The sequence below is a fragment of the Hippopotamus amphibius genome, chromosome 14 (assembly GCF_030028045.1).
Source record: "Hippopotamus amphibius kiboko isolate mHipAmp2 chromosome 14, mHipAmp2.hap2, whole genome shotgun sequence".
Classification (NCBI taxonomy): Eukaryota; Metazoa; Chordata; class Mammalia; order Artiodactyla; family Hippopotamidae; genus Hippopotamus; species Hippopotamus amphibius.
The window spans coordinates 77,309,852-77,337,841 of NC_080199.1; the positions used below are offsets into that span (position 1 = coordinate 77,309,852).

Sequence of the window (27,990 nt, forward strand, 5' to 3'; positions counted from 1 at the left end):
GACGGCGAGCGTGCTGCGCGTGCGCGGTGGGCGCGGCCGGTCGGAGGGGCTTCCCGGCGGGTCAGGGGCGCGGCGGCCCGGGTCCTCCGCTCCATGGTGCGCGGGTGCGGCGGCGGCCGGCGGACGCGTCCTTGGGATGGAGCACATCCGTACGACCAAGGTGGGCGCGCGCGGAGGGCGGCTCGCCGCCGGGCGGTTTGACGGGCGGGGGCGGCTGGCCGGCGGAGGGCCTGGCGGGCGGGCGGGCCCGGGGCGCGGGGCGGCCTTCCGGTGCGGCCTTGGGTGCGGAAGCGCTGGGGTCGGGGCTGCTGCGGCCTGCTCGCCTGGCACACGCCTGGGCGCCGGGGCATCTCCCGGCTCGCAGGAGCGCGGTGCGGGCGTCCGGGGGGCCGCGGCCAGCGCTCGGCTCGCCCTCGCCTCCCTGGGGCCGCGGGTGTCCTCAGCGGGCACACGCGGTACGCAGGAGGGGGAGTGCGGCCCCACGTCTCCGCGTGGCCGGCGGACCTGCTCTCCGGCGGAGCTGGCGGCACCCCCGTGCCTCCGCGTTGTGTGTGAGAGGCATTGAGTTTGAGCACAGACAGACGTTCTCGTGATTCCGGCATACCCGTGAAAGCGGAAGGAGATGGCATCAAAATATTGCCAGGCGACCTCACCGACGACATCGAAGGCCAGCTTCAGCCCTGGGGGGAGAAGACATCCATGGGGAGCAGGAGAAGGGAACGGCGCGGCGCCTGACAGAGTCGGGACGAGGACCCCCTGTGAACCCGTCCGTCAGTTGCTCCCATCCTCAAGAGACAGCTCACTCGGGAAGGAGCGGGCATCCGTCTTCTTCGTTTGTTCTGGGGAGGGTATGAGATCTGTGTCATTCACATGCTTCACAAACCTTATTTTAAAAGGTGGACGTGGATTTACATTAAAACTTTTTTTTTTTTAACGTAGCACACACTATAATAAAGATGCTCAAGGGTAACCCCGTTTAGAAAATTTCTCCTTGTGCTTTCAAGAGAAGAAAGGTAAAGTAACCCTAGAATGCAAGTTGCTGCTAACGTTTGAAGATAGAAGAGTGATTAAGTAAATAACCAAGCTAGTAGAAGCTGCAGAGGACTAGGGCAGGCGTGAGATCAGGGTCTTGTCCTGGTCCCAGGTCCCAGGTGTGTGTTGGATAGCAGCGGTGTGCGCGTGCCTGCCTTCTGCGCCGAGTTGAACCCCATCTTTGCATCCTTCCTCATGCCTGCCAGAGTGCTCAGCACACAACAGAAAGACAGTCACACTGAACTGCATTTAATCCATTAGAACAAGCCCTGTTCCTCCGGATTGGTAAGTGGGAACAGAATGCTAGAAAATCGTTAGGCTCCCTTGGCTTATTTTAAGTCTTTCCACCTGGAATTTATTATGAATATATATCTTTGTTTTTACTTCTGTGGTTATAGCAGCCCTTATTCCCTTAAGATTCTTCCTGGTGACTTTCATTTGGCCTGATGTTCCTCTTTACCAGTTGATGGACTTTAATTTTCTGATTTGGTCTTACCTTTTTTCATAGTGGGCCCATGCTGGTGGTTTAGTAATGTCTTTTTATGATTTTTTTTAAGGACTAAAAGGTTTCTGACTAATCTCACATTAAGATGACTTTTCAAGTGTGCTCCTTTATTACTTTGGGTTTATTTTTCTGGCATTAGACCACTCCTGCTCTCTTAAGTGGCTGTATGTAGACTGCAGTTACACGGCTGTTTCCAAGGTACCTGTTAGGCGCCAGGCACTGCATGGAGACCGCAGGCACACAGCAGTGAGCAGGCCACGCGTGGCCCTCACAGTGCATTCTGAGAGTTGTTGTGTGGACTGTGAGCTTTTCCTCAATTATAACGTATTCTTAAAAGGTTGACTTGAACACAGCCAGCTTTTTGTTTCTATTACACCCAGCCTTCACCTGGACAGCTAATTTGCTGCAAAAGTAATTGTAAGTATTTGAAAACTAAAAATGAATTTCTTTACGTTTATTTAGCTGTTTTGAACTCTGTAGTTTAGTCACAGTGAAGAACTGACTGCAGTGCTGTGTAACTAATGATTTGTTCTATGTTGTTCAGACTGCTGTATTTGAAAAGTTATCATTACCATTTATTGAGCAACTGTATATCAGTATAGCCAACCCTACAGTATGATTTCACAATATTTACAGCTCACAAATATGTTAATATATACAGAATTATCCCTAATCTTTTAACACTGCCAGTTGGGACATTATCTCCATGTGCAGATGAGGAGGAAATTGGCTTCAAGAGTTTAAGCAACCTGCCCAGTTAGCTCATGAGCGGGTAGAGCCAAGGTTTAAATCAAGGTTTGTCTAACTCCCTAGACTGTGTAGTGACTTTTTCATTATCTCTCTACTTTCAGTCTGTTTTGTTCAAATGCATTAATGTTAATTCAGAGATAAACCTTAATAATGATTCTAAGAGCTTTTTCTTCCCCAGACCTCTTCTTGACATGAGTAAATCATACTTATATGGTATTGTTTTTGTACTGTTTTTAGTCATTTTTAAAAATTACTAATTACTGCTTACTAACCAGAGATATATCAGATAAAGTATTTTAGCTAATTACTAATTAAATGGCTTTATAGCTCTCAAATTCAGAAACAGGTACATCTTGTTTTGGTCGCATTTGGTTTATAACTATACAGCGTCAGTAAAGATGTCAAGTCTGAATTTGCATTTCTGAAAGCACATTTCCAGGCTGTACTTACGAGCAGTGTAGCTGCTCTGACTTTGCCATAGGGAGAGAGTCTTGCCAAGAAACAGCGGGCGCTGTGCGGCGACAGTCCATCTTTATGCCATCTTCCTCCTCTTCCCGCCAGGCTCCGGCACTCGGGCTGACATCATATGTTGATGCTGAATGGTATTGTGCTGCTGTGAATGGAACTTTACGGAATGGATGGGAGGGTGTTTTCCTCAGCTATCCGTGCATGAAAGACTGCTTCAAAGAACTGTTTAAAGAGTGGAATGGGGGACTTCCCTGGCGGTCCAGGGGTTAAGACTCCACGCTTCCAATGCAGGGGGCGGGGGTTTAATCCCTGGTTGGGGAACAAAGATCCCGCATGCTGCACAGCACAGCCTGAAGAAAAAAAACAAAAAGAACCAGTGGAATGTCCCATGAGCATCTGACCCCACTGGGGCTCAAATTGAGTTATTTCAAAAGTAACGCTCAGTTTGTCCCTAGCTTGCTACCCCTTTTTGTTGTTAGAATGTGAGGTCGATCATACACGTGTGTGGGCAAATACATGTTATTTGCTACGGAGAGGGAAGGGGATCAAAACTGAGAGTGGATCGAGAACAAGGGGAAACTGATGGTGTTTTGTCTTTGAAATAAGAGCCAATAGATTTTGAGGAGCATGTGAATGCTCTCCCCATGCAAAGTGCTACATCGACTATCACCCAGTAATAGCCCATTATACAGGTGGGAAAACTGATACTTGCAGAGATGGAGTGAAGTAGCCGGTCCTGACTCAGACAGCTGGCTCCACCGAGAAAGAGGTGGAGCAGGGAACGCGAACGCATGTTCTCTTAGCTGGTGCACCCTCCTGCCCCCCAGAGACTTGAGTCGTGAGGTAGGTCGGTGTGAGTAGGAAGGGAAGAGGGACGCATGAGCGGAACGTAGGTGGGAGGACTACATCTAGTAGGTGGCTAATCTCGAGGGTCTAGAGTTGGGGAGAAGGTCTGCTGTGGAGACATAGACTCGGGAGTTGTTGGTGTTTAGGGAATTGCTGAGATTTTCTGTTGTGGATGCTTTTGTGCCTGGAGAGTGCAGAGGCTGGAGGAGAGTTTGAAGGTCGAGCCCTGGGGATCCTTCTAGGGGCTGGGGAGGAGTGCTCGGGACAGAGGGGAGAGGAGAGTCACAGGTTGGCGGGCACAGCCCTCCCGGTTCTCATTTCCTTCTTGGCTTCCCCCTGCCCTCCTCCTCCCTCCTGTGCCCAGGGCCAGGCACTGATCTCAGAACTGAGGAAACAGCGCTGAATCAACCGCAGAAATCCCTGCCCTTTGAAAACTCGTCTAGTTGGAGAAGACGAAACAAACAAAATTAATGTCAAATATATACTATGGTAGATGGTGGTAGATCTTGGGGAGGGTACCAGGGTGGGGTTGGGGGAGGACAGCGGTGAAGAGGGTGGTTAAGACGCCCTTCCAGAGATGGTGATCCCTGAGTGCAGACCTGAAAGGTGGGGGGGCCGCCGTCGTCACTTGCGGGGGAGGGGGGCACGTGGGGAGGGCCCCGCAGAGGAAACAGCAAGAGCAAAGGCACGATGTTGGGAAGACTGGTGGGTGAGCAGCAGCAGGAGACGCTGTGGCCGGAGCGGGGGGAGTGGACGGGAGAGCAGCAGAGAGGAAGGGGGGGCCGGGGGTCCAGAAGGCTGCTCGTGGATGGCAGCCGCGCCGCTGCCGCGGGAAAGCAGAGGAAGCTGGGGCTGCAGCGTGCAGCCGCTTGGTGGTTGACGCAGCCAGACGCTGTCCTCCGACTGGGGCTGCGTGGCCAAAAAAAGACAAAAAATCTCTGCCTTTTTGGTGCTTGCCTTCCACTTCACAAAGGCAACGTGGTGCTCTTTTTTTCTTTTTAAAATAATTGTATTATTTTTACTTATTTACATTGAAGTCTAGTTGGTTTACAGTGTCGTGTTAGTTTCAGATGTATTGCACAGTGATTCAGTTATATATGTGTGTATATAAAATGTACACATGTGCAGTAGATATTCCTTTTCAGATTCTTTTCCCTTATAGTTTATTACAGAATATTGCCTGGAGTCCTGTGCTCTACAGAAGGTCCCTGATGGTCATCTGTTTTATATGCAGTAGTGTGTACATGTCAGTCCCGTCTCCTCCTTTATCCCTCCCGAGGCTCTTCCTTTCTGAGAGCTAATTCCTGGCGCGATGTCAGTGCTCTGAGTGTGGAATAATGATTCCAACACTCCCAAGTGGATGCCTGGCTGTTGGGAGGGGCCTGCGGTGCCAGAGAGGCCTTGACAGGGCGTTTCCTGCCTCAGGGGCCTCCTGTAGCTGTGGAGTGCGCACAGCGGGTGGTCACAGAACTCTGGTTGAGGGAGGCCATTGGTCCCTTCCGTCCCAGCGGCCACTTTTCCGTCTTGGGGCAAACAGGTGTCTGAATTTTCAGAATGTGATTCTCTGTGTGTGTGATTCCCTGTGCCTTTCATTTCCAGCCTTGTCAGCTGAAATGCGAGCTTGCTGTAGAGGCCATTAGGGTCCCTTTTAGTGCAGCCCCGGAGTTGGCCACAGTTCCCCTGAGTGGCCCGTAAAGTGATGTGTCGGCATTTCCTCAGGGCTGCTGATGAGAGAGAGGTGCTGTCTGCGTACCTGACGGAAACCACTTCTGGGAAGACACCGGGGGACGTCTGTAGCCACCTCTGTAAAGTACTTTCAGTTCCTCGCTGAAGGGACAGAAGCAGCAGTTGGCGTTGAGAAATTGGCTAAGTCTGTGGTTGGAAATTTGCTGATGATTTTAGCAAAGAAAAGGATCCGATTTCTTTGTTTTTTAAATCTCAGGGTTTTCAGCCAAGAACAGAATAATTGTTTTCTCAGAAAATCTCTTATTTTCTCCACAACTTTAGTTTAAGTAGTGAATAAACATTTTTGAATAATTTCAGATTTATTGTGTGTCACATCCATGTAGAGATTGCCGTATTGAAGGAGATGTGTGATGATTTTCTATCGTGTGTTCTTTTTCTTTTCTTTCCGGCCAAGCCTCGGCTTATAGGCTCTTCGTTCCCCCACCAGGGATCGAACCTGGGCCCTCCACAGTGAAAGAACGGAGTCCTGGCCACTGGACCACCGGGAAATTCCCGTCTATTATGTGTTCTTCATTTGAATGTAATTCTGCATTTACAAGGTCATGAGTATTCCTCAGTTTATTATGGTTGAGACAGACTCTTTCCCCTCACACTTAGGTTTCCTTTGATCCTCTGTCCTAGCACATGGCCACCAGTGACAAGCTAATGTCTTAAGAAGCCCCCGTTTCTCCTTCCTTCCGGCTCACGTCAGTTTGTTGTTGTCCCCGGGTGGGCTTCCTCTTTATCCTCCAGGCCCCCCAGGCTCCTCCATCGTCCTCTCACCTGGTTACTGCACTAGCAGACTCTTCCCAGCGCCGCGTTTTCTCCATGTTGCCACTGGAAAGATCTTCCTAACCCCTCTGAGCACAGACTCCCGTACTTACAGTCCCCGACTGGTATCGTTCCACCTACCGCAGTTTCTCTACCTTAACAGGTACTTCTTTTTCATCAGGTAAAATATTACGCCCTCCCCTTTTACAGTTTATGCCCTCTATTGAGAAGTCTATGTTTTCTCTGGATTTGTCAAGAAAATTTTGTTGATCTTTGCTTTTGACACTTATATTAGGAAAGCATAGATTTTTCTGGTAATAGAGCACATTAGAATAGTGAGTTTGCTTTCGAAGTCCATGTACCTCCTCCTTCCTTTCTGCGTTTGAACTTAACCAGACAGTAGTTTAATACAGAGGGCTGTTAGGGGTCGGCTTACCTTATCAGCTTACTGACATTTATGTGAGCACTTGCTTCCTGCAGCCTTGAGGACGAGATCTTGTCTTTATTCTACAGGTAAAGACTATGAGACCCAGATGGATTGACCTGCAGTTGGTAGCCAGTGAATTTTTGAGTGAATTAGCGAACTCTCTTTCTGTATATTTATGTGCATCTTTTCCCCAACATTCTTCAAAGATGTGTGTGAGGGGCTGTGCATGCCAAAGTTGTGAGAAGCTCTCTTCAAACATGGGAGGATGAGACAAGCTGGGGCCCTAAATGTTTGGGGAAAGAGTGTAAAGACGAAGACGGAACCGAGCCTAATTGAGTGAAGAACAAGAGAGATTCTCTTGGAGTTAATGTTAGAAGGAATATCAGTTGCACAGGAACAACCTGGTGAGCTTCTTAAAAATGCAGATTCTTGGTCTGTACATCCTGAGATGATTGAGTGGAGCTGAGGTGGGAAGTGGGATTTGTACTTTTGCAGAGTTTCAGAGATGATTCACATGAACAGCCAGGCTTTGAAATTTGGATGTCGCTAACCAAAGTTAAAGCTCTAACAAAGGGAATTTCAGAAAATTTTGGATGTGAAAATTAGGAGGAATCAAGAACTAGGCTTAGAGCATTGGGAAGAGTATTTTCAACCTGAATTTCCAGTCTTGGTAGATGCCCAGGTGGAAGCAAGCATGTCGTATTTACAGCCGAGAGGAAGAAATGACTGTCCTCACGGTGATGGAGTGGGGTAGAGGGCTGAGTCCACACCTGTATTTAAGAAAAAGAAAGAAATTGAACTGTTACTGTGCACCCTGTTAGTAATTCGTATGCTTGTTTTAGAGTTGTTCATTCATAAATTACTGAAGGAGTGTCTACCGTTTGCCTACTTTGTAGGGAAAAGGGGGCAGACAGAAGTGAGGGACAGTATAATGTTATGAAGAAGAACTCTAATAAATGCTTTGTGTGACTTCAGCAAGAGAGACCACTGGTAAATTTTGGGCAGCTTCTGTTTTTCCCTGTGGAGACTTTCTCTGTGGCAGTTCACCCTAGTTCAACAAACATTTATTGTGTTGGGTGCTGTGCTAGCCATTAGGTGTTCAGACACAAATAACATGCCCTGGGACACGTTACAGCCTTAGTAGGAGAGATGTACCCTTGAACAGATGCTTTCATTATAATGTGGGAACACTTTAGTAGTGGTGGATGGGGCAGAGTTTAAAAATATTGAGGCCATAAAATTGGTAGGAGTTGGTGATTCATTGAATGTTGGGGGTCAGGAAGTCTCATAGGATGGTCCTGAGGTTTCCCGTGGTGGTGCCTGGATGAGGATGGAGTAACATTAACTCAACCAGAAACACGGAATTAGGAAGATATTTGTTAGAGGTCAGGGGAAAGCCCTAGTGTTCTCAGTACACTTAACATGCCTCTAAGACATCGATGTAGAGCACTGCCGAGTGGTGGGAGTCAGACCTGTGACGGAGGGTTAGGACCGGGCTGGTCCACTTAGCAACTGTTATTAGCACATTTCACTAACCTACGTCTCAGTTTCTACGGGAATAGGAATGGTACTTAGCACATGGGCGTTGTGAACATTAAAAAAGTATGTTCCTTAAACACTTACTGTAGCACCGAGCGTGTAAGAAGACCTCAATACTATGTCAGGAATTCTTGTTGTTATGCGTGCAGCAGACACTGTGAACTCAGGAGAGATCAGAGCTGGACTTACGGCTTTGGGAGCCATTAACTTACCGGCTACAACAGTGACAACGGATGACATTGCCTGCAGAGAACAGAGCCCTGAAGAAGAATAGCAGCGAGTGGGGGTGGGCAAAAGGGGGTCAAGATCCAGGGGAACAGCAGTGTGATCGTTCTGCACATAGAGAATTGTGTATAGACAGTTTTGAGTCTCGTGGAGCAATTATTATTTAAGGCTTATGATTGGAGTACAACAAGAAATACGATCTTTTAAAAATCCACAGATTTAAACACTTCACAAGTATGTTTTCGTAAAAAAAACTTGCTGTGTAATTAAATAAATGGTAATAAAATCAGCCCTTCGCCTCTGTAAGTGACTTGTCAGCACACTCTTTCCTCTCACCCGGGGGTGTCCGGACTGCTGCGCAGTGACGTTGGCCCAGACTTTGCCTGAGCAGTGTCAACACCTTATGATAACCTTTATTTCCACGTATATCCATCAGTTCTCTTTTCTCTAGAGCTGTTAACCCTTTGTCTTAATTGCTGCAGGAAATAAGACAGGTGAGGTTTATATTCTGGTATCGCTGTTGGCTGGCTGGAGTTTCCTTGCAGCCGAGCCTCATACAGTTAAGGAGGAGTCAATAGTAGTTGATCCCATTTTTTTTAAAAGTGTTTAAGTTTCGATGAGATGTGGTATAATAAAGTTAGATTTTTATTTAAGGAAGAAATGGTCCTAAGCAATGAAATAGGTGTTGATTTCCAGTCTTTGTTCAGGTTTGTAAGAAGGACATTTTCCTGTTGTCTTAAAGGACAGTGTGTGATCTGACAGTTTTTGTCTCTCACATCAGCTGTCAGCCTGGAGCTACATTAAGTTAGCTCGTGTCCCTTAAGTTTCCAGAGGAAAGTGTTAAAACTCAAGTCATTGCCTTACCCGTGCAGGTAAAGTTTTGTATCAAAACCAAATATCTTAATTTGACATTTAAATTTTAACTTATTTGAACGAGTACTAAGTAAAAAAAAACTGTGGCATTGAATTTCTTGGAGGAGCTGATTAGCCTTTTAAATGGTAGTTACTGATTATTGTGGAAGTCATAATTTCATAATGGGGGCAGTTTGTCTTCAGTTCTAGTAAGAGAAAAGAAAATATATAGGATGTGAAAGCATAGAATTAATGAGGTAATGGTTAGCAGTGTAGTTCTGAAGACAGAATTTAAAGAGCTGTCTACAGCCTGCTGCTGTAGCTGTGGATTATTAACACCTTCAAGCTGGTGATGGTTATTTTATTTATTTATTGGCTGCGTTGGGTCTTTGTTGCTGCACAGGGGCTTTCTCTAGTTGCTGAGAGCGGGGGCTGCTCTTTGTTGTGGTGCACGGGCTCCTCATTGTAGTGGCTTCGCTTGTTGTGGAGCACGGGCTCTCGGCACGTGGGCTTCAATAGTTGCGGCACATGGGCTCAATAGTTGTGGCTCACGGGCTCTAGAGCACAGGCTCAATAGCTGTGGTGCACCGGCTCAGTAGCTCCGTGGCATGTGGAATCTTCACAGAGCAGGGCTTGAACCCAGGTACCCTTCATTGGCAGGCGGATTCCCAACCACTGCGCCACCTAGGAGGTCCCTCCCACATATTCTTGGCCAACTCTAACCCCGCTCTCTAGTGGCACCCGTTTGTGTGTGTGTGTGTGTGTGTGCGCGCGCGCGCGTGCACGTGCACCTCCTACTAGTAGAGATGTCCGGTGTCCCTCACTGCCTCAGCCGTAGAGGGTGGAGGCACAGCACGTGGCATCATGTGTGTCGGGGACCCATAGCCAGGAAGACACACGGAGCTGCCATCGGTAGTTAGTTAATTTTCTGGTGAGACAGGGTGCCCCGAGCCCTGAAAATTACCTCGCACTCAGCTAAGCAGGAGAGGCTGCGTTGGCAGGGAGGACGGGGCGAGTGAACCCACAGGGCTGGACGCAGAGCAGTGTCCTGGCTGGAGAGGTGAGCAGATAAGTTGGAGTTTGCAACCATTTAACTGTTTCCTGATGTATTTTTTCTGGTAGTTTACTTTCCTAACTGTAGATAATAACCCTATTTATTTCTTGACTCGCCAACTTTAAATAAAATGTATTGACTCTTGGAAATGTTTATGCTTATTTATACCACAGCCTCCTTCCTGTTCCTCCATATTTATGTGCAGTGTTTTGCAGGCTTCTTTATCGGTTACATTTGTCACTGTAAATAATACCTACGTTGGTGGTTTATATAGTCCCCAAGATATGTGAAATTTAACTTTCAACCGCAAATAAGCTCATGTTTTTGAACAGAGGGAGGAAACAATTTGAAAATCTACATTTAAATGCTGGGATAACAGAAAAAGAATTTATACGACTTTTGAAATGAGAAATAACACCTTTCTCTTTGTCAGGTTGAGCAAGTGAAGTTACTTGACCGCTTCAGCACCAGCAGCAAGTCAGTAACAGGCACGCTGTATCTCACCGCCACGCATCTGCTGTTCATAGACTCTCATCAGAAAGAAACCTGGGTAAGGAGGGCCTCTGCTGTGCTCTTCACTGTAGCTGTAGTAGTGATGGACTTGGTCTGCCATGTTTTATTTTGAATCTATACAAAAAATTGTCATCATTGGCTGTGTGTCTCAAACAAAATTTTCAAAGTCAGGTGATCACACCTACCCTCCTTTTTAATAAAACAGTGGCGTCATGTAGAGTGGCATTCTCTCTCGGTGATGAGTTTTAAGCAAAGGCCAGAAATAAGACTAGAAGTTCCGGGTGAAGAGGTAGAGCTACCTCATCCCAGTTGGTAGGAGCAACACAGTGTTGTGTAAAGGAGCTCGGTGCATTGGAGGAGCCCCAAAGGAGGCTGTTGTCACCAGAACTTAGGGATGTGGGGAGGGACTTGAAATGAGGCTAGGAAAGTGGTAAATAACGTGACTAGGTGGCTTTATTTTAAATTGCTTTTTGAAAATTTTTAAATTTATTTTTAAAAATTGTTTTGAAGTATAGCTGATTTACAGTGTTAACTTCTGCATATATATATGTTCTTTTTCATATTCTTTTCCATTCTGGTTTATCACAGGATATTGAATACAGTTCCCTGTGCTCTACAGCAGGACACTGTTGTTGATCCATCCTGTACATGCTAGTTTGCCTCTGCTAAGCCCACACTCCCAGTCCTTCCCTCCCGTACCTCTCCTGCCCCTTGGCTCCACAAGTCCTCTGTGTTTGTGAGCCTGTTTCTGTTTTGTAGATATGTTGATTTGTATCATGTTTTAGAGTCCACATTTAAGTGATATCATTTGATATTTGTCTGTCTTTGTCTAACTTAGTATGATCCTCTCTAGGTCCATCCATGTTGCTGCACGTGGCAAAATTCCATTCTTTTTTATGGCTGAGTAGTATTCCATTGTACATATGTACCGCATCTTCTTTATCCACTCACCTGTGGACGGACATTTAGGTTGCATCCACGTCCTGGCTGTTGTGAATAGTGCTGCTGTGAATGTGGAGATGCGTGTGACTTTTTGCACAAGCGTTTCGTCTGGGTGTACATAATATGCCCGGGTGTGGGATTGCTGGACCACATGGCAGCTCTATTTAATAGCTTTTTAATGGACACTCCTCTGCCTTGTAGAAAATGGCTTAGAGAAGGTCAAGAGTAGATGTGGAGGGAGCCTTTAGGAGGCTCTTTACAGTAATTCAAGTGGGAAACCATGCGGACATGACAACCAGGGCCGTGACAGTGGAGATGGAGAGAAGGCGACGGGGGCAGAGGAATTCAGGAGGTGCCGTTCGCAGGGTCTGATGGTGTGTGGAGCACGTGCAGTGATGGGGAGTAGCAGGGCGTGTTTCTGGCTTGGGCATTTGCTCATTTAAAAGCTTAAGATTGAGTGTGTAGCATATAACCTTTGGGACTTTATTTGAAGAGGGCTTTGCCAACACGCACTCTGGAAGAGAGTAAGATGCTTAATGCTTTTTTATAATGATGATCAAACGTTTTTCTCATGCTGTAGATACTGCACCACCATATTGCCTCGGTGGAGAAACTAGCTCTGACGACTTCCGGGTGCCCCCTCGTCATCCAGTGCAAGAACTTCCGGATTGTGCATTTCATCGTTCCCAGAGAAAGGGACTGCCATGACATTTACAACTCTCTGTTGCAGCTGTCAAAACAGGGTACCGTTGTTCGGGACCAAAGCTTAGCTGCTCAACCGTGATGGATTATTATCTAAGCTACTTTTAACTATCTAATTATTGTTATTTTGTACTTCAAGCTACTCTTAAGTCAAGGTCATGTACACTCTATTGCAAAAAATTTTGCCTAGAAATAATTAGAAACTTCGAATCTGAATTGTGAGACTGGTTTCCAAAGAAGGGGTAATAGTAAGGAAAGAGCGAAACATTTATAATAGCACAGATATGAAAAACCATAGATTTATGTGGATGTCTTTAAAGTCTGCTGATAACCAGTAGCACTGCTTTTTTTTCTTTCTTGTAAGTGGTTATCCCACAACCCAGAGGAATGACCTGGAAATCGATTCCTAAATGAGAAGTTATGGACGGTCAGGCTCCTCTGGTAGCAGTGGGGCTCGTATGTTTAATCCACGGGAGTGGAGCCTGAGGGGGTGACCCCCGCTTTAGCAGAGGTGGCAGTGAGGGCGACGTGACCCTAGAGAGGAGTCGCGTCACTGCTCCCCCCCCCCCCCAAGGTCTGCAGGCTTCCTCCCCCAGGAGGCAAGCACACCGATTCCTGAATGTTCCTTTGTGCTGAACACCTGGGTCGCAGTGGTCTGGGAGCAGGTCCATGCCCACTGAGCTCTCCTAACCCTGGAAACCTGTGCCATTGCTCCCACTGTCCCCAGGGCAGCCACACCTTACAGCAGGGATGGTTCTGTGACTTTAGGGCGTGGCCTTGCTCAGGAGCGGGTGCTCTCTGGAGCTCTGTGCCGCCTTTGGCAGTTTTGGTCCACGCTATCCCAGGGGGTGTCTATATGATCTCAGGGTCTGTATGCCACCTCTAGCTTTCCATTAAAGCGCTGGGCTTCCATTTTACATGTCTGGGAAAAGTGGTGGGTGGGAAGTGTCTACTTCTGTCTTTAAATTTTTACTTTTAAGAAAAGGAAATAGTGCAGTTGAGTATTTAATGTATGAGTCTGTGTTTGCTCGCTTTTGCTGATGGTATAGATTGACTCTCAGATCAATGTGTGTGCCTTTAGGTGTAGTCATCTGCAGCAGGAAACTGAGAAAATATTACGTTCAAGTATATTCAGATATTAGTTATCTGTTTGAAGATTTGGAGGGATAAAGCTGAAAAATTTCTTTCATTTGTAGTGTATTAAGTCCTATAACTTGCATTTTAACATTCATGTATTTTGTGTACTGTAGCAAAATATGAAGACCTCTATGCATTCTCTTATAATCCCAAACAAAATGACGCAGAGAGACGGCGGGGCTGGCAGCTCATCGACCTTGCGGAGGAGTACGAGCGGATGGGTGTGCCAAATTCCAACTGGCAGCTGTCTGACGCCAACCGCGACTACAAGGTACCCTGTCACCTGTGGGCGGGACTCAGAGGTGTCGGGCCGGAGGGTCAGAGAGCCTCAGAGCAGCGGCTTGTCTGTGTACCGCCAAGTACTGTTCTCGCGTGTAGTAAGTTTTAGAGGTTTCTAAAGGTGATTTTTAACCTCTTGGTTTTTGATCTACAAGTAGAATGGTTACATTTTCTTTGGTTTTTACAGATTTGTGAAACTTATCCCAGAGACCTTTATGTTCCCCGGATAGCAAGCAAACCAATAATTGTTGGTAGTTCCAAGTTCCGGAGCAAGGGGAGATTCCCAGTCCTCTCCTACTATCATCAAACGAAGGAGGTAGGAAGCTGTCTTTTGATTTGACACGTGGAGTGTAACCGCTCTTCAGGTGTGAGGGTCCAGAAGAACACTCGTTTTTACATTTAAAGGTCATTGTTACAGTGGTACTGATAGAGAAATGCTGGCTTTCCCTTGATTACATTTCTGAAATTTTAAAACAAAATTATCCTGAAATACAGAAACTGTCATATTTGTCCTCTCTGCCCCCCCGCTTCCTTCCTTTCTTCCTGTAGTGACTTGAAAATAATAGGATTTGTGAACAGATAGATTCTTCTTCCTTTTCGGTGGTTTGCTTTGATCCTGCTTGTTTTGGGGAAACCAGAGCGTTTTGAAAAGCCAACGATTGAGAAAAGTGGGAGAACCAAGGGTATTTCAGGCCCCCACTGTACCAGTCAGCTCTTCAGATGAGAAGGAGTTTTCCAGTAGGAAGAGGTGGAGGAGGCATCTTTTTACGGAGATGCTGTTGTCAGGATTGCTGGTTCTAGTAAGACTTACCTCTGGTCTCCACAGGAGGCCGGGAGGTACTCCGGTTTGATGCTTTATAGGCATGGGATCCTCTCATAACTTTATAGGGCAGACTCTGCGGATTCTCTGTACCTTTCAGACGGGGAACCTGTAGTTCAGAGAGGGTGAATCATCTTCCTGTGTCTCACAGCGAGGAACGTGAGGAATCCATGCCAGTTCTGACTCCCAGGCCTTGGTGACCTGGTTTTTTTCCCCTTGGGAAGCCGTTAGAATTTTCTTTTCCCCCAGTGTCCTGAAATTTCTCAGTGATGTGCCCTGGCAGGTTGTTTTAAATTCTGTCTGGAAATTCAGGACTTGGGTTTGGGACATTGCTCCTCCATTTCTTTGGTTACTTCCTCTCTTCTGTTAATTTTCTGTGTACTTTTCTGTGTGTGTGTTGACAAGTGGGATTCTTAGCATAAACTTTCATTTTTCTTATCTTCTCTTCTCTTTTATCTCTTTCTGTAAGGTTTCCTCAACCTTCTCTCTAGTCCATTTCCTGGCTCCTTTATTTTTGCCATAGTGTTTTTAAAATCCAAGAATTCTCTCCTGTTTTCTGAACTTTTTAGACAGTTTTCTACCCTTGGATGTGACTCTGAAGATGTTAAAGAAGTTTTAAAAAATAATTCTTGTGCTCCCCACATCAGTAGTCTGCTCAGAGTTCTTTTTTGCCTGTTTATTGTGCTTTTTGTGTTTCATGTCTCTTGAGTACCTGATTCTTGGCTGTCTCTCGTATTTCAGAGTGAGGTACTGCAAAGCAATCGTTTAGGAGTTGGCTTGTGTCATGATCACTTTGTTTGGATTTTTTCTGCTGTAATTTTCATCCCAGTGTGTGTAGCACGTTCGCCCGGGATCTGAGTGCAGGGAGCAGGATGGGAAGAGCTCACATCTTGTTATGTAGGCTTTACTTAGCCCTCCTGCTTTGGACGGGTACAGGGCTTCACCCCCACCCAGCTGCTCCCAGTTACGCCCCGTCAAGCTTTCAGAGGCTTCAAGTCCTGAGACTTCCTAGGGTTTGCTCCTCAAAATACCTTGCTTCTTACTGACTCATAACAAGCGGTCAGCTTTCTTTGCTCTGGTAAATCGCTTATTACTTGCCAGTCTACGTTCATTTCCCCACATTTTAGTGACAGCTCTGCTCTGTTTTTGTCTCCTTTCTCATTCTCTCTGACCTTTTGGTGTTAGGCATTTACAGTTTTCTTATTGGAATTTTAGTTGGGTTCTAGAAGGGAGCAGAGGAGAAAGTAAAACCTTAAACAGAATTTCCTAAGCTACTTTTCATAGCAAGGTCATGGAGGGTTTCATTGCTCTGATTACGGCCTCTGTTTGACACACCCGTGTTTGTACACATTTTTTTATTGGAAAGCTGGGCTGAAAATAGATATTCAGTGTCCAACTTAACAAATCAGAAAATAGGTCTGAAAAAAACCTTAAGTCAATCCTTATTTTCTTCTACTATTTTATTACATTTCCATGAGTTTATTTTGTGTGTGAATTTAAAATGTGTGAGTGTGAATTTTTTTCCTAGGTGATATTATATGGTTGCATTGTTTGGGTCAGGGTTGAGTTGGAGCTGGTAAGGATGAGACTGGAGAAAAGGTATATGCTGCTAAATCTTTCAAATCTTTTTTAAGACTTTAAACAATAAGTAAATATCTAATTCAACATCCATGACTTCTTATAGATATGTTTGCTCTCTTAGATTGACTGTATTTTAACCAAATTTGAATTGAAGCTCATTTTTCTCATTTTATGTCTCATTTTATATAAAGAGTGCTGATTTCTAATTAGAAATCTGAAAGCCTTTGGAAAGTGAAAATTCAGATGTTGCTACTTTAAAAAATTCTGTTCTACATTTATTAACAAATCACTTGCTTGAGTTGAAAGAATCTTATAACCCAGAGCAGAGAATGCAACTATCTGTTAGGTTACTTGATAAGAGAATCGACCAGGTGTTGCTTCTGAGGAGCAAAGATTTTTCTTTTTCCCATCAAACTAGGTGAGGAGGTATCCAGGTTTCTTAGTAGAAGAGAATATTGGGAAAATTTAAGTAACATCAAAATATTGAAATAGTATTTAAGGCAAATGGGATTTCATAGTTAGTGCTCTCTGATTGTCCTGCCAGCTCTTAAGCAGAGTGCACGTTTGATTTTGACTTTGGGGTTTCTTTTCCTTCTAAGCGTGTTTTGGATGCCTTCGGATGGTCTTTTTTCTCTCTTTTTAAAACTAGGCTGCCATTTGCCGGTGTAGTCAGCCACTGTCAGGATTCAGCGCCCGGTGCCTGGAGGATGAGCACTTGCTTCAGGCCATCAGCAAAGCCAACCCCGCCAACCGCTACATGTACGTCATGGACACCAGGCCCAGAGTATGTGTCTCGAGTCCAGTGTGTCTGGCAGTTCACGTGTCTCTGCTGGTTCAGTTAGTGGGAGCTGATCGATTTGTCCACATTTAACATATCCGAATCCTAGTTTTAAATTAACCGAGGCTGATGATACTAAGGAAATCAATCTTTTAAAAGATACCAACTTAGGAGACCAATTTCCCAGTAACCCAGGTGGTAATTTCTCATCTCTTCTGTGTATAGGTAAATTTAGGAAAGCTGAATTTTATATTGGGAGCTCTGGATGGTATATAAACCTTATGTTATTGTGGAGAAATACCAAGTAGTGTGTGTTGTGAAAATTAGAAATTCTTATTACTTTTTTTGGTAGAATTTTTAATTGGCAAAACACTCAGTGTTAAAATAATGGACCTTAATTTGGAATATTCAAGAAAATAAGGAAAATAGATAGCTAGTAACTTAGGAAACATTGAACTAGAGAATTTTAAATAGTGAACAGTAAGTAGTTGTTCTGTTAGGTATCTATAACGTCCGGATAAATTTTTATCATTGGGACAACTGTCAGAATCCCTTTTTATTTTTGTAAACACAAACAACCAATTCATGTAGGATCCTGAAAATAAAGTAATTAAAATCCTCAATGGTAATAGCTAACATTACTTTTAATTTTTATTATAGCATCGCATGCAGAGCTGGTGGGCTACACAAAAGGACATTGGCAGAATTATAGTGAGGATTTCTTCAAAAATCTGGAATGATGAGAAAATAAGAGAAAGCGATGGGAAAAAGCGAGTGAGCGATATAGAACACAGTTTCAGGCAGTTTTGTTGAAAGGAATGGTGGCTGTTTTATAAGTAATTCTCATCATTATGCAGTTTCACAAAAGATAATGGAGAAAACAGAAGATAAGATTAATTTGCATAAATTAAGAAGTATTAAAATTAGAAATTGATAATTTGATATTCTTTTCTTTTAAAAGACTTTCATAGACTTCAAGAGTGTTGGTGATATATCTTATAAGAAAAATTTTGGTTCATTTCCTTGTATACTCTGGGCGGGTTAATTGCCTAGAACTACTTTTAGGTAGTATTAGACATAAAAGCTGGTTGTAATTTGAGACTTTGTGAATAGGAGGCCTGAGGGTAATTGTTCCTCAGGCCCTCATATCGCTTACTTGTGTAAGTGACTTCTACACAGAAAACATCTTTCTTTGACTGTTTTGTTTTAGTAGTTAAGCTCATCACAGGTGCCGAATGACCAGGGAGTCAGGAGACACAATGAACTGTGCTTCTTACCGACCTGGGCCCCCATCCACTGCATGAAAAGCATCCTTTTCTTCCAGCTTAGGTTTTGTTTCATCCAAGTCTATAAGACTGTTTAGCAAGTTATAATAATGTACCATATGAAATCCTAGTCTGAGAGAATTAAACACGCCAGATCTTAACCTCTGATAGCACTTGACCTAATAACCAAAGACCATGGGCCTGTGGGCAGTCTATTCTCCCTAGAAACCAGGTTATTTTTGGCCCAGTTCTTGGAGCTGTATCAGGCTAGCTCATCACATGCTGTGTCGTATACTGTGTGGCCTCCATAATCTCAAACCTGGAGGACCGTGAATGGCCTGACGCATGTTTCAGATGTGGTTTTTCAGGGTCCCTGTGGCTTTCTGAGTGATCACGTGCTTCAGGCTTTTCTGAAGTGAATCTCTGCTCGACCCTGAATCACATAGGATTTGCACAGGAGATATTTCCTTCTTTTTTAAAATTTTGAAGTATTACAAACGTATGGAAAACTGACTAAATACATATGTGAATTAGTTTCATGAACTGTATGTGGGGAACTTCTTAGCTGATCCTTGTATAGCAATCATTTTGTTACTTTATAGGGTCCTTCAATATATGAATAACGTATATGACACTTTTCACTTGTTAAAAAATGGTAGCATATTCAGTTTTGATGAGTTCCTTTAAACTCTGGTAGCTAAAATGTGGTTTATTTAGTGCTTTCATGATATTTTGGTAAACTAACTTAAAAGATAAAAGCAATTTGTCTCTAAATTTCTAAAATTTAAACTTTTAGCTGAATGCGATGGCCAACAGAGCAGCTGGAAAAGGCTATGAAAATGAAGACAACTATTCTAACATTAGGTTCCAGTTTGTTGGGATTGAAAATATTCACGTCATGCGGTCCAGCCTCCAGAAGTTATTGGAAGGTACGATTATTGCTTGCCTTCTAGGCAGCTTTGTCCAATACAGATGTAATGCTGGTCACATTATAAAATTTAAAATTACATAATTAGAAATTTTCTAGTAGTCACATTCAAAAGAGTAAAAAGAACAATTGAAATTAATGTACTTAACCTAGTATATTAAAAACATGATGCTAACGTCATCAGTGTAAAAAATTAGTGATGAGATATTTTGCTTTTTTCCCTTTACGTCCTAAGAGTTGGCTAGTGTGTCGTTTACACTTACAGCACATCTTAGTTTGGAGTACCCACATTTCAAGTGTTTAATAGCCATATTCCAGCACTGGCTACTATGTTTATTGGACAGTATAATTCTAATGGTTTTACAAAAAATTGCTGTTGTTAAATATTCTTGATTAATCAGTACAGGAAAGATGAATGTGTGACAGTGTTCCATCTAAATAGTGAGCTCTCTTTCCAGCCATGGTGTGGGATTAAAAAAATCAGTGTCAGATGATTTTTAATTGAACACCTGTGTTTAAAATTTTTTTAAAAGGGGGATTGGAGCATTTTTTTTTTAGCACAAGGAATGACAGAAAAATGTACCCAAAAATCCATTATTGAGCTTTTAGTAGCATGTTTTCATGTGTGAAGAGCCTCGTTATTTTATCCTCTTCTCTTCCTCCCCACCTCGCTCCCCTAGGGCTCTCTTGAATAGAAATGGGGACTCAAGCTCCTTTCTAACTGAAATGTCTCTCCCCTTTCAGTCAACGGTACCAAAGGGCTTTCCGTCAACGATTTCTACTCGGGTCTGGAGAGCTCAGGATGGCTTCGCCACATCAAAGCTGTTGTGGACGCCGCGATCTTCTTAGCCAAAGTAGCCCTTCCTCACTCACAATTGATCTGGGCCTTCCACTGGTTGGGAAGGAATGGATTTATTCTGTTGGTTGCTGGTATCCTTTCCAGTCAGATAACTTTTATTATGTTTTACCTCTTTAATGAGGTTCACTTTCATTTGAGCTTTAAAAATACGCAGCATTTAATGTAGGAACGTCAAAAGAAATTTCCCAACACTTGAAACAGCATTTTTGTCTTTGTTTTTTGTGTGTTTGCTTTGTGTTTTGTCTTGTTTCTTGGAGACTGTGCTGTTACAACATTATCATTGCAGTCCTAGCTCTTCTTTATAATGCAGTCCCAGCTAATTTGGTTTTTGAGCAAGTAGCACCTGTGGATTTACCTAAAATGTATTCTGCTGGAATGGAAGTATGTGGTCTTTCTTTGCAGGCGATAGTGGTTGAGAACGCAAGTGTGTTGGTGCATTGCTCTGACGGCTGGGACAGGACTTCCCAGGTCTGCTCCCTGGGCTCTCTCTTACTGGACCCCTACTACAGGACAGTCAGAGGATTCATGGTAAGGATTTGTCTGGCCAGACCACTGGTCTCAAATGGGAGTGATTTTTTCCCCCCAGCATCATCTTGGTTGTTACAACTAAAGGAAAGGGTGCACCTGGGATCCTGCTGGTGGTTGCCCAGCTACTAATACCCTGTGATTCACGGCACGGCCCCTACAGCAGAGAGTTACCCGGCCCGAGATGTCAGTAGTGCTGAGGTTAAGAAACCCTGGGTTAGATGATTTTCCACTTGTGCCATCTCTTTGACAAAAAGTTTTAGATTAAAAGTTTTTTTTTTTTCTGTAAAATGTCGCAATGTAAATATTCAGTATTTCGCCCTCATTTTTATCTAACAGATGTAAATAATGTAGTAAGATAAGACATAGATAAGAGTACTTGTAAGTTATATTCTAGAGGAAACTATTTACAACACCTTCATTTGTTAGTTGTAACTACTCTTCAGGAAGCATGTTTTAAACCTGAAGAGGAAATTTCTAGTGAACAGGTTTTCTGCTGTGTGCTGCCAAAGCCCTGGCTCCTGGGTTTTGTTTGCTTTTTCACGTTTGATCGGGTTAACTGATCACAATTTACCTCTTAACTCAGGGCAGGTAGGGTAAATGAGGTGGGCAGTTTTCATTAGTTTGGAATTAGGAACACAGTGCCGTCTCAATGCAGGGAAAGGCTTCACACCCCCGAGCCCTTGTAAAACCATTGTTTCTGTGGTGCCTACATCCTGAACGTGGGACAGGCCAGATGCAAGTGCTGCTGATAAAGTAAGGTCCGCTTGCCTTGAGTGTGCGAGACAAGGGGGTTTCCTTTGCCATGGTTGGCTTTCATTGTCTGCGGGACGTCCAGGTGAGTCCAGATGAACGTGTGCAGTGAGTGACCAGCGACCGTACGAGAGCCTCCCAGCACAAGGAGCAGCGAGGGCGAAAGCCTGGCTCCCGTAGGGGCCTGCAGCCTGCGGGTGACAGGTGGGGCACAGGCTGTCTGAGGGGTGGGGCTGGGAGCCAAGGAAGAGGAGCCTGGCACCTGGCCGTAACCCTGCTGGGTGGTGAGAGCCAGTAACGGGCTTTACGTGCAGGAAACAGTTACCGTCTCAGAGCTCATCTTTTTAAAAAGATGGTGTCTTGAAGGCAGAGGGGTGGGGATGGAGGCTTGGAGACCCGCATAGAAGCGGCTAGGATGATTTAAGAGAGAAAAGAGGGCCAGAACTAAGGCAGCACTACATGGATGGAGGAGGGGGTGATGGGTCTCTCTCTAGGGAGGTTCAGACAGCAGAGTAAGAGCTGTTCACGGACTGGCTGTGGGTGGAAGAGAAGAGGCCCTTCTAGGGTCGTCGCCAGGCTCTGGGCTCAGCGTCCGGGACGGGTCGTGCTGTTCTTCTCTTCACTGTGGGACGCAGGCAGATAAGCTTATTGAGAAGCATATTGAGTGAAGTTTTAGATGTGGGTGTGTGGAAGGGTGGCCGAGGGCCACAGCAGAATCTGCAGCTACAGCCTGAAGACCACGTGCCGAGGGTGTGGGGGTGGACGTGGGGAGCGGGGCCTGAGCCCCGGCCGCGGGACGCCAGTCTGCGTCTTCACCCCCACGTGCCGTGCCTTCCGAGGAGCTCAAAGTGGCAATTTAGACATTGAAAAGAATGTAGTTGGTGATTATATAATGAAATTAGAAAGTGTATTAAATACTAAGAAGATAAGATTTAGATTAGACTGAAAATAATTAGAAGCCTATTATTTTAGTAGCTTTGTGACAGAGAAAACAGATAAAGGGTCCATTGAAGAGGTTAGGTGTCAGCATTTGAATGTGAATATAAACTTTTCATTGGTTTCTTCACTGTCCTTTTTTTTAAGTGTACATAGAAGTAATGTACAAGTAAGCCAGAAGGTCTAAACATCTACCCAGTGTAAACGTAAGGTCTAAACAGCTGCATCCAGTAATCACTGGGCACCTTCTGATGCGCATTTTCCTGACCTTTTTCTGTGCATCTGTCATCATACATACAGAAGTGTAGACGCAGCAGTGTTTTATAACATGCACGTTTCACTTAAAATGTAGTAAATGCAGCTGAAGTAAGTGCACGTCACAAGACTGCTGTTTCTTTCTGTGTATCACTTTCACTCTTTGTTATGCAACCTCTAACCCAGGTTCTTGCTGTCTTTTGCCTGTAATTTAAAAAATTTTGTTTTGTTTTGTTTGCCACTGTAAGTTAAAAGTGTAAATACTGTTTTTTAAGATAATAGGATTCATTCCATTCTAAAGAAAAAAAGAACTGAAAGTGGATGTAAAATGGATTTTGCTTTTTCTCTTTAAGATTTTAATAGAAAAGGATTGGATCTCCTTTGGACATAAATTTTCGGAGAGGTGAGTCACAGTTATACACTCAGGTATTTTGTAAAATTACTAGAACTAGTTTAGAGTTCTAGAATGTTCCTATTCTTCATGAACTCGCATGTCTGATGGGAGGTGAGAGTGGTGTGGTTTTGTATGAAGACTGATTTAATTTCTTTTCTGTCATTTTTTCCAAGTTTCATACTTTTGTTAATTTTCACGGCAATGTATTGCCTTCCTTTTTGTCTGGACTGTAGTAGTTAGAATGTAACAGACCCTTTAAAATTGTGGTTGAGAAACTATAGGTATAAATTGTTTCAATACAAACATGGCAGGTTTTTTTTTATGCCAATGTAACAATATTTTAGGATTTTTTGGGTTTTTTTGGTTGGGGGGAGGTATGTATTTAAATTTAACAGTACTCAAACAATTGACCTCTTTCAGTGGCATTTTCAAAAGCTTGTACTTTCTGGGGGCTTAGGTGTGGCCATTTGGATGGTGACCCAAAGGAAGTCTCACCCGTGTTTACTCAGTTCTTGGAATGTGTGTGGCATTTGACCGAGCAGTTTCCACGAGCCTTCGAGTTCAATGAAGCGTTTCTTCTTCAGATCCATGAACATATTCATTCTTGCCAGTTTGGAAACTTTATTGGAAATTGTCAGAAGGAAAGAGAAGAGCTCAAGTAAGACACTTGGTTGAAATGGGCTTTCCTCCTCCTGTGCAGCTGAGATCTAACATGAACCATAGTTGAACTCTCGACGGTGCGATACAGAACTGAGTCTCGTTGTGAAGATTTTATTGTCTCTGTTTATGAAGCTGAGCACGCTCTGAGTACCCTTCACACTCTCGGGTTAATAGTTAAAATTTGTTTTGAAGTGTAGTGTACGTACGGAAAAGTATGTACAGCGTAAGTGTGGGGAATTCAGAGGTGAGGTTAGACTGTGAATAGAAGGAAACACACTTAAATCTACGCGGGAAACGATTGCCTGCTTCATAAGAGAGTATCAGCCTCTCTGGGGAAGATCCTCATGTTGCTCTCATGGCCTTAGGTTAAAGGAGAAGACTCACTCCCTGTGGCCGTTTCTCTTGGGTGACCAGAAGAAGTACTTCAACCCTCTCTACAGCTCCACCTCTCAGAAACGGGCAGTTTTGGAGCCAAATACAGTATCTTTCAACTTTAAGTAAGGTGGCATTATTGAAGTATTTATACTTGATTTTTCTCAGACACAATTTACTGAAACTTTTTTTTCTTTTTTTGTCATAAAGGTTTTGGAGAAACATGTACCACCAGTTTGACCGAACGTTGCATCCCAGGCAGTCTGTGTTTAATATAATTATGAATATGAATGAGCAAAATAAACAGTTAGAGAAAGACATCAAAGACTTAGAATCTGTAAGTATCCTGAAGTATCTGACATAATATATTTGGAACATTAAATTAGCTTATCTCCTTACTGTGCTCTCAGTGTAAATATAGCATATATATTAATAGCAGTCTTGTAAGTACACATGGTTGCTTCAAAATCAGGTCTCCTCTGCTTTGAATAGGTTCGTTTAAATCGCTTTCTCTGAATTTTAAAATATTTTGAAATATTTGAAGTATAATTTATAGAGAAATAGAGATATAATAAGTATTAGGGCATTCACCACCTAGCTTTGTGAGAGTTTGACATTTACGGTGTTTGATCGAGACCTTTCCTATTTCTGTGTGGAGAAGGGAAACGTCGATCTGGCCGCAGACCCTGTGAACCCCTGCTGAGGCTTCCGTACCTGCTCTCACGGCACTACACCCAGTGCCAGGCTTTCCTGTGCATATTTTTACACCTCCTCTATAGATGTCTGTATCCGCAAACAATTTATAATATGGTTTTGTATGACTTAAAATACTTTTATTATATATTGAAAAAATACAAAAGAAAGTAGTTTTGTATAAAGTATAAAGGGCAACAAGCCACATGAATGCCTGGCTACTCTTCACCCCGCTTAAGAAACCACATGTTTTAAAACTATACAAAGGCTGTCACGCTGTCGTGCTTCACTTTCCTCCGCATTGTTCTGAAATTCATCCACGTTGATACACGTAGCTTTAATTCATCTGTTTTATCCGTAACTACTGAATGGTGTTCTCTTGTGTGACTGTGTCACAGGCTGTCAGTTCAGCTATGCCAGACATTTCGGTTATTCGCAGTTTCGGATTTCCACGACAATGGGTGAAGATGAATGACTTTTCATGTTTGTTGGCCACTTGATTTTTCCCTTTCTGTGAATGGTCTGTTCAACCCTGGGCTCGTTTTTCTGTTGGCATACTTGCCTTTTCTTACAGGTTTATAGGAATTCTTTATGCACCAGACACGAATTCTTATTTAGTTAAATGTATCGCCAATGGCCTTGTCCAGTCGTTTCTTGTCTTTGCCATTTTCTTTATGGTGTGTTCTGTATAGAAACTGTGAATTTTAATATAGTCAAATCAGTCTCTATGTTTTATGCCTTGTTGTATATCTTGTTTAAGAAATCCCTCCCTACCCTGAGATATTTCTTTACCATTATATGCAAGCAAAAAGAATCAGTAAGTACACGGTTTAAAAAATCCTAGCCAGTAGTTGTAACTCAGTGAGCCTGTCCTGTCTGCCTCTCAGGCAGGAGCATTGCTGGTCACCTCTCAGATGAGGAGGTCCTGCCTGCATGAGTGGCCTGCAGGAGAGGCAAGCCCGAGTATAGGCGGCACAGGAAGTCATCTGGAGATCAGTCCAAGGGTTTGGAGAGTGTGGAATTCTGCCAAGGAATCCTTTCAAAATCTGTTATTACAAAAAAATTCTTGTGTGTTGTAAAGCCTGCTGTGCTCCCCTAACAAACCATCGTAGGAAAACCGCATGAGAAAGCTCTTCAGGCCGTCAAATCTTCAGCTGAATGAGTGTTTGTTACATTATACAGCTGTGACATCAGGGTGACCATCTCATACATATTTCTTTCATTATAAAATGTTTACTTTTTATACTTTCTAGGAAATGTGTGTGCTTTTCATATATGAAGACCTAGTGATCTTCTGTCATCTTCTGTCAAATATGTTTTCCATTGCAAAAATTGAAAACAGGATTTTCCATCATGTCTCACCTCCCCTAGATTTTAATTTTTTGAGACTTAATTTTGCATTGTACATAAAGAGAGCATTTGAAAAAGCATGGTTTTTTTTCTGCTTTCATCAAGTATAGAGCATGTAGTGTGTACAGTTTGTAATTTTTTCACGTTTGCCTTTGTTCTAGCAAATTAAGCAATGTAAAAACAAGCACGCGGGTGGAGTTCTCACCAAGGAGTCGCTCAGTTCAGTGCGTCCTGAGCCACCTGCCCTCAGAACCTCCTTGTGCCTCAAGGAGCAGACTCTGCTGCCCGCGAACGATGCTCTCCGGACCATAGAGGGCAGCAGCCCCGCGGACAACCGCTACAGCGAGTATGCGGACGAGTTTCCCAAGGCGGAGCCTGCCGTGGTCAGCTTAGAGTGCGGCGTGGCCAGGATGACGTGTTAGGCTCCCAGCGAGTGTCCTGGCTGCCTGCGGGGCGGGAAGTGGGTTATCGTGAGCGTGGCTCGTGTGCGTGACGGGAGGGATTGGCCTAGTGATGGTCTGGCGTCTACCACCAGGCACATAATGGAAATCAGGATGCGCGTGTGAGAGAGGTCAGTGTAGCTGCGTTTCCAGCAAGGAGTGAAAGACCTTCAGTTCTTTAAGAAGCAGGTGGCACTGGCCAGCGTCCTGCAGGCGCAGTCTGTACTGTGTGCTAGTGGACCGACACATCTGTATGATCCACACATTCATTACAGCCAAACAGGACTAGCCTTCCGTGAGTGTAATCTGATTGCCAGAAAGCAAAAGTGACAAAGTGGTTCCTTCCTTACTAAGTGACATGGCCTGTACTTTCAGTTATGTAACTATGAATATTTGCAAATTTTGCCTATTAGTGGTGTTTATTGTTGAAGTGCCATGAACAATATTTCTAAGAAAGCCTTAAAATCTCAGTGTATTCATTACATCACGCTTCAGTTCTGTAGCCTAGAGCGAGAGGGTCTGTTCTGCTTCCCCTGCTCAGCGGGTTGTGTTTGTGAAGAGTTGCTCCGGCCCCTGCGGGGGCTGCGTGCTGCGGTGCCCCTGTGGGAGCAGAGGTCAAAGGACACGCCAGCCTCACGTTTGGCTGGTCCCACTTCCGTAGTCAAAATTAACGAAACTGAGGGTTTTGTTCTGGTTACAATTTGTTTAGTGCTGCATCTGACGACTTATTATTTACACCGGAGGTTCTTGATTTCTTGACTGCGTGTGAGCACATTAGATGGTCGTTTACGAATGCATCACTGCATCTGTTGATTCTTATCTTGTGATTGGCTTTACCCTTTGACAACTGTGTACGTTTACAAAGCTAAAGCTCTAAACTGTTCTTAGAAACAAGGAATAGTACATATATGTATGTTTTTAAACTGTTTTATTGCTCAACTAATTGCTCTTCCTAGAATAAACTTTCCATTTACCCAAGAATTTGGGGGTAAAAAAAAAAGGGAGTACAGATAGTTTAGCTTTTGCTTGGTTGCATGAATTTTTCTCTGTGAAACATTTTTTCTTCTCTGTTAACAGAGAAGGAAAAAAGGAAAATTAAGGTTAACCTAATACAAAGTTAATGTTTGACCAAAAAACTTATATGCTAGGAAGAATTTCATTTTGCCATGATACAATAACTGTTTATTCTTTGTACTAGTACATATCATTAAAGTATGAAGAAAAGAAAGAAAGAAAGAAAAGAAAGAAAAAAAGGCTTTCAGTTGACAGGATCACCCAGCTGGCTTTAAGGTGGACACTTTTACAGGGGTGGTACAAGATATGATTCAAGGTACTAGGAAATCTGCATAGGATCCCGTATGCTTCTTTTTATTACACCTACATTTATTATATTAATTTTGAACATAAATATCTTTTTCAAATGGGAAAAAAAAGGCTTTATTGTATGAGCTTATCTAATGCTATTTATTTTTCCAATGCTTTTCTGTGATGCATTATGTAATAAGAAAAATACTTCTTTTTAAACAGTAACAGAAGTGCACTATAAAATATAGTTTGTGATTTAGCCAAGTCTATTTCCGTATTTAAGCGCTGGCGCGGGAGACTTAATCTTTG

The 27,990-nt window shown here is 43.7% G+C and overlaps 1 protein-coding gene across 2 annotated transcripts; it reads left to right on the forward strand.

The window, feature by feature from the left end:
• Positions 1 to 27,946, forward strand: MTMR6 (myotubularin related protein 6). 2 transcript variants are annotated; one of them, XM_057707277.1, is made up of 15 exons: positions 2 to 160; positions 10,628 to 10,744; positions 12,230 to 12,392; positions 13,602 to 13,759; positions 13,955 to 14,083; positions 16,818 to 16,952; positions 17,607 to 17,720; positions 19,008 to 19,140; positions 19,884 to 19,993; positions 20,401 to 20,526; positions 22,821 to 22,870; positions 23,319 to 23,519; positions 23,887 to 24,018; positions 24,104 to 24,230; positions 26,098 to 27,946. In XM_057707277.1, the coding sequence occupies exons 1-15, from the start codon at positions 137 to 139 to the stop codon at positions 26,356 to 26,358; spliced, it is 1,980 nt and encodes a 659-aa protein (XP_057563260.1). In that variant the 5' UTR covers positions 2 to 136; the 3' UTR covers positions 26,359 to 27,946. The 2 variants fall into 2 exon arrangements, with proteins under 2 accessions (XP_057563259.1, XP_057563260.1); XM_057707276.1 differs by lacking the exon at positions 17,607 to 17,720 and having other exon boundaries at positions 1 to 160.
• Positions 27,947 to 27,990: the final 44 nt, after the last annotated feature.

Coding starts and splice junctions, on each gene's coding strand:
- MTMR6 (XM_057707277.1), top strand. CDS start 137: ATGGAGCACATCCGTACGACCAAG. Junction 10,745..12,229: donor CTCATCAGAAAGAAACCTGG/GTAAGGAGGGCC, acceptor CTCATGCTGTAG/ATACTGCACCACCATATTGC. Junction 22,871..23,318: donor GGACATAAATTTTCGGAGAG/GTGAGTCACAGT, acceptor CTGGGGGCTTAG/GTGTGGCCATTTGGATGGTG.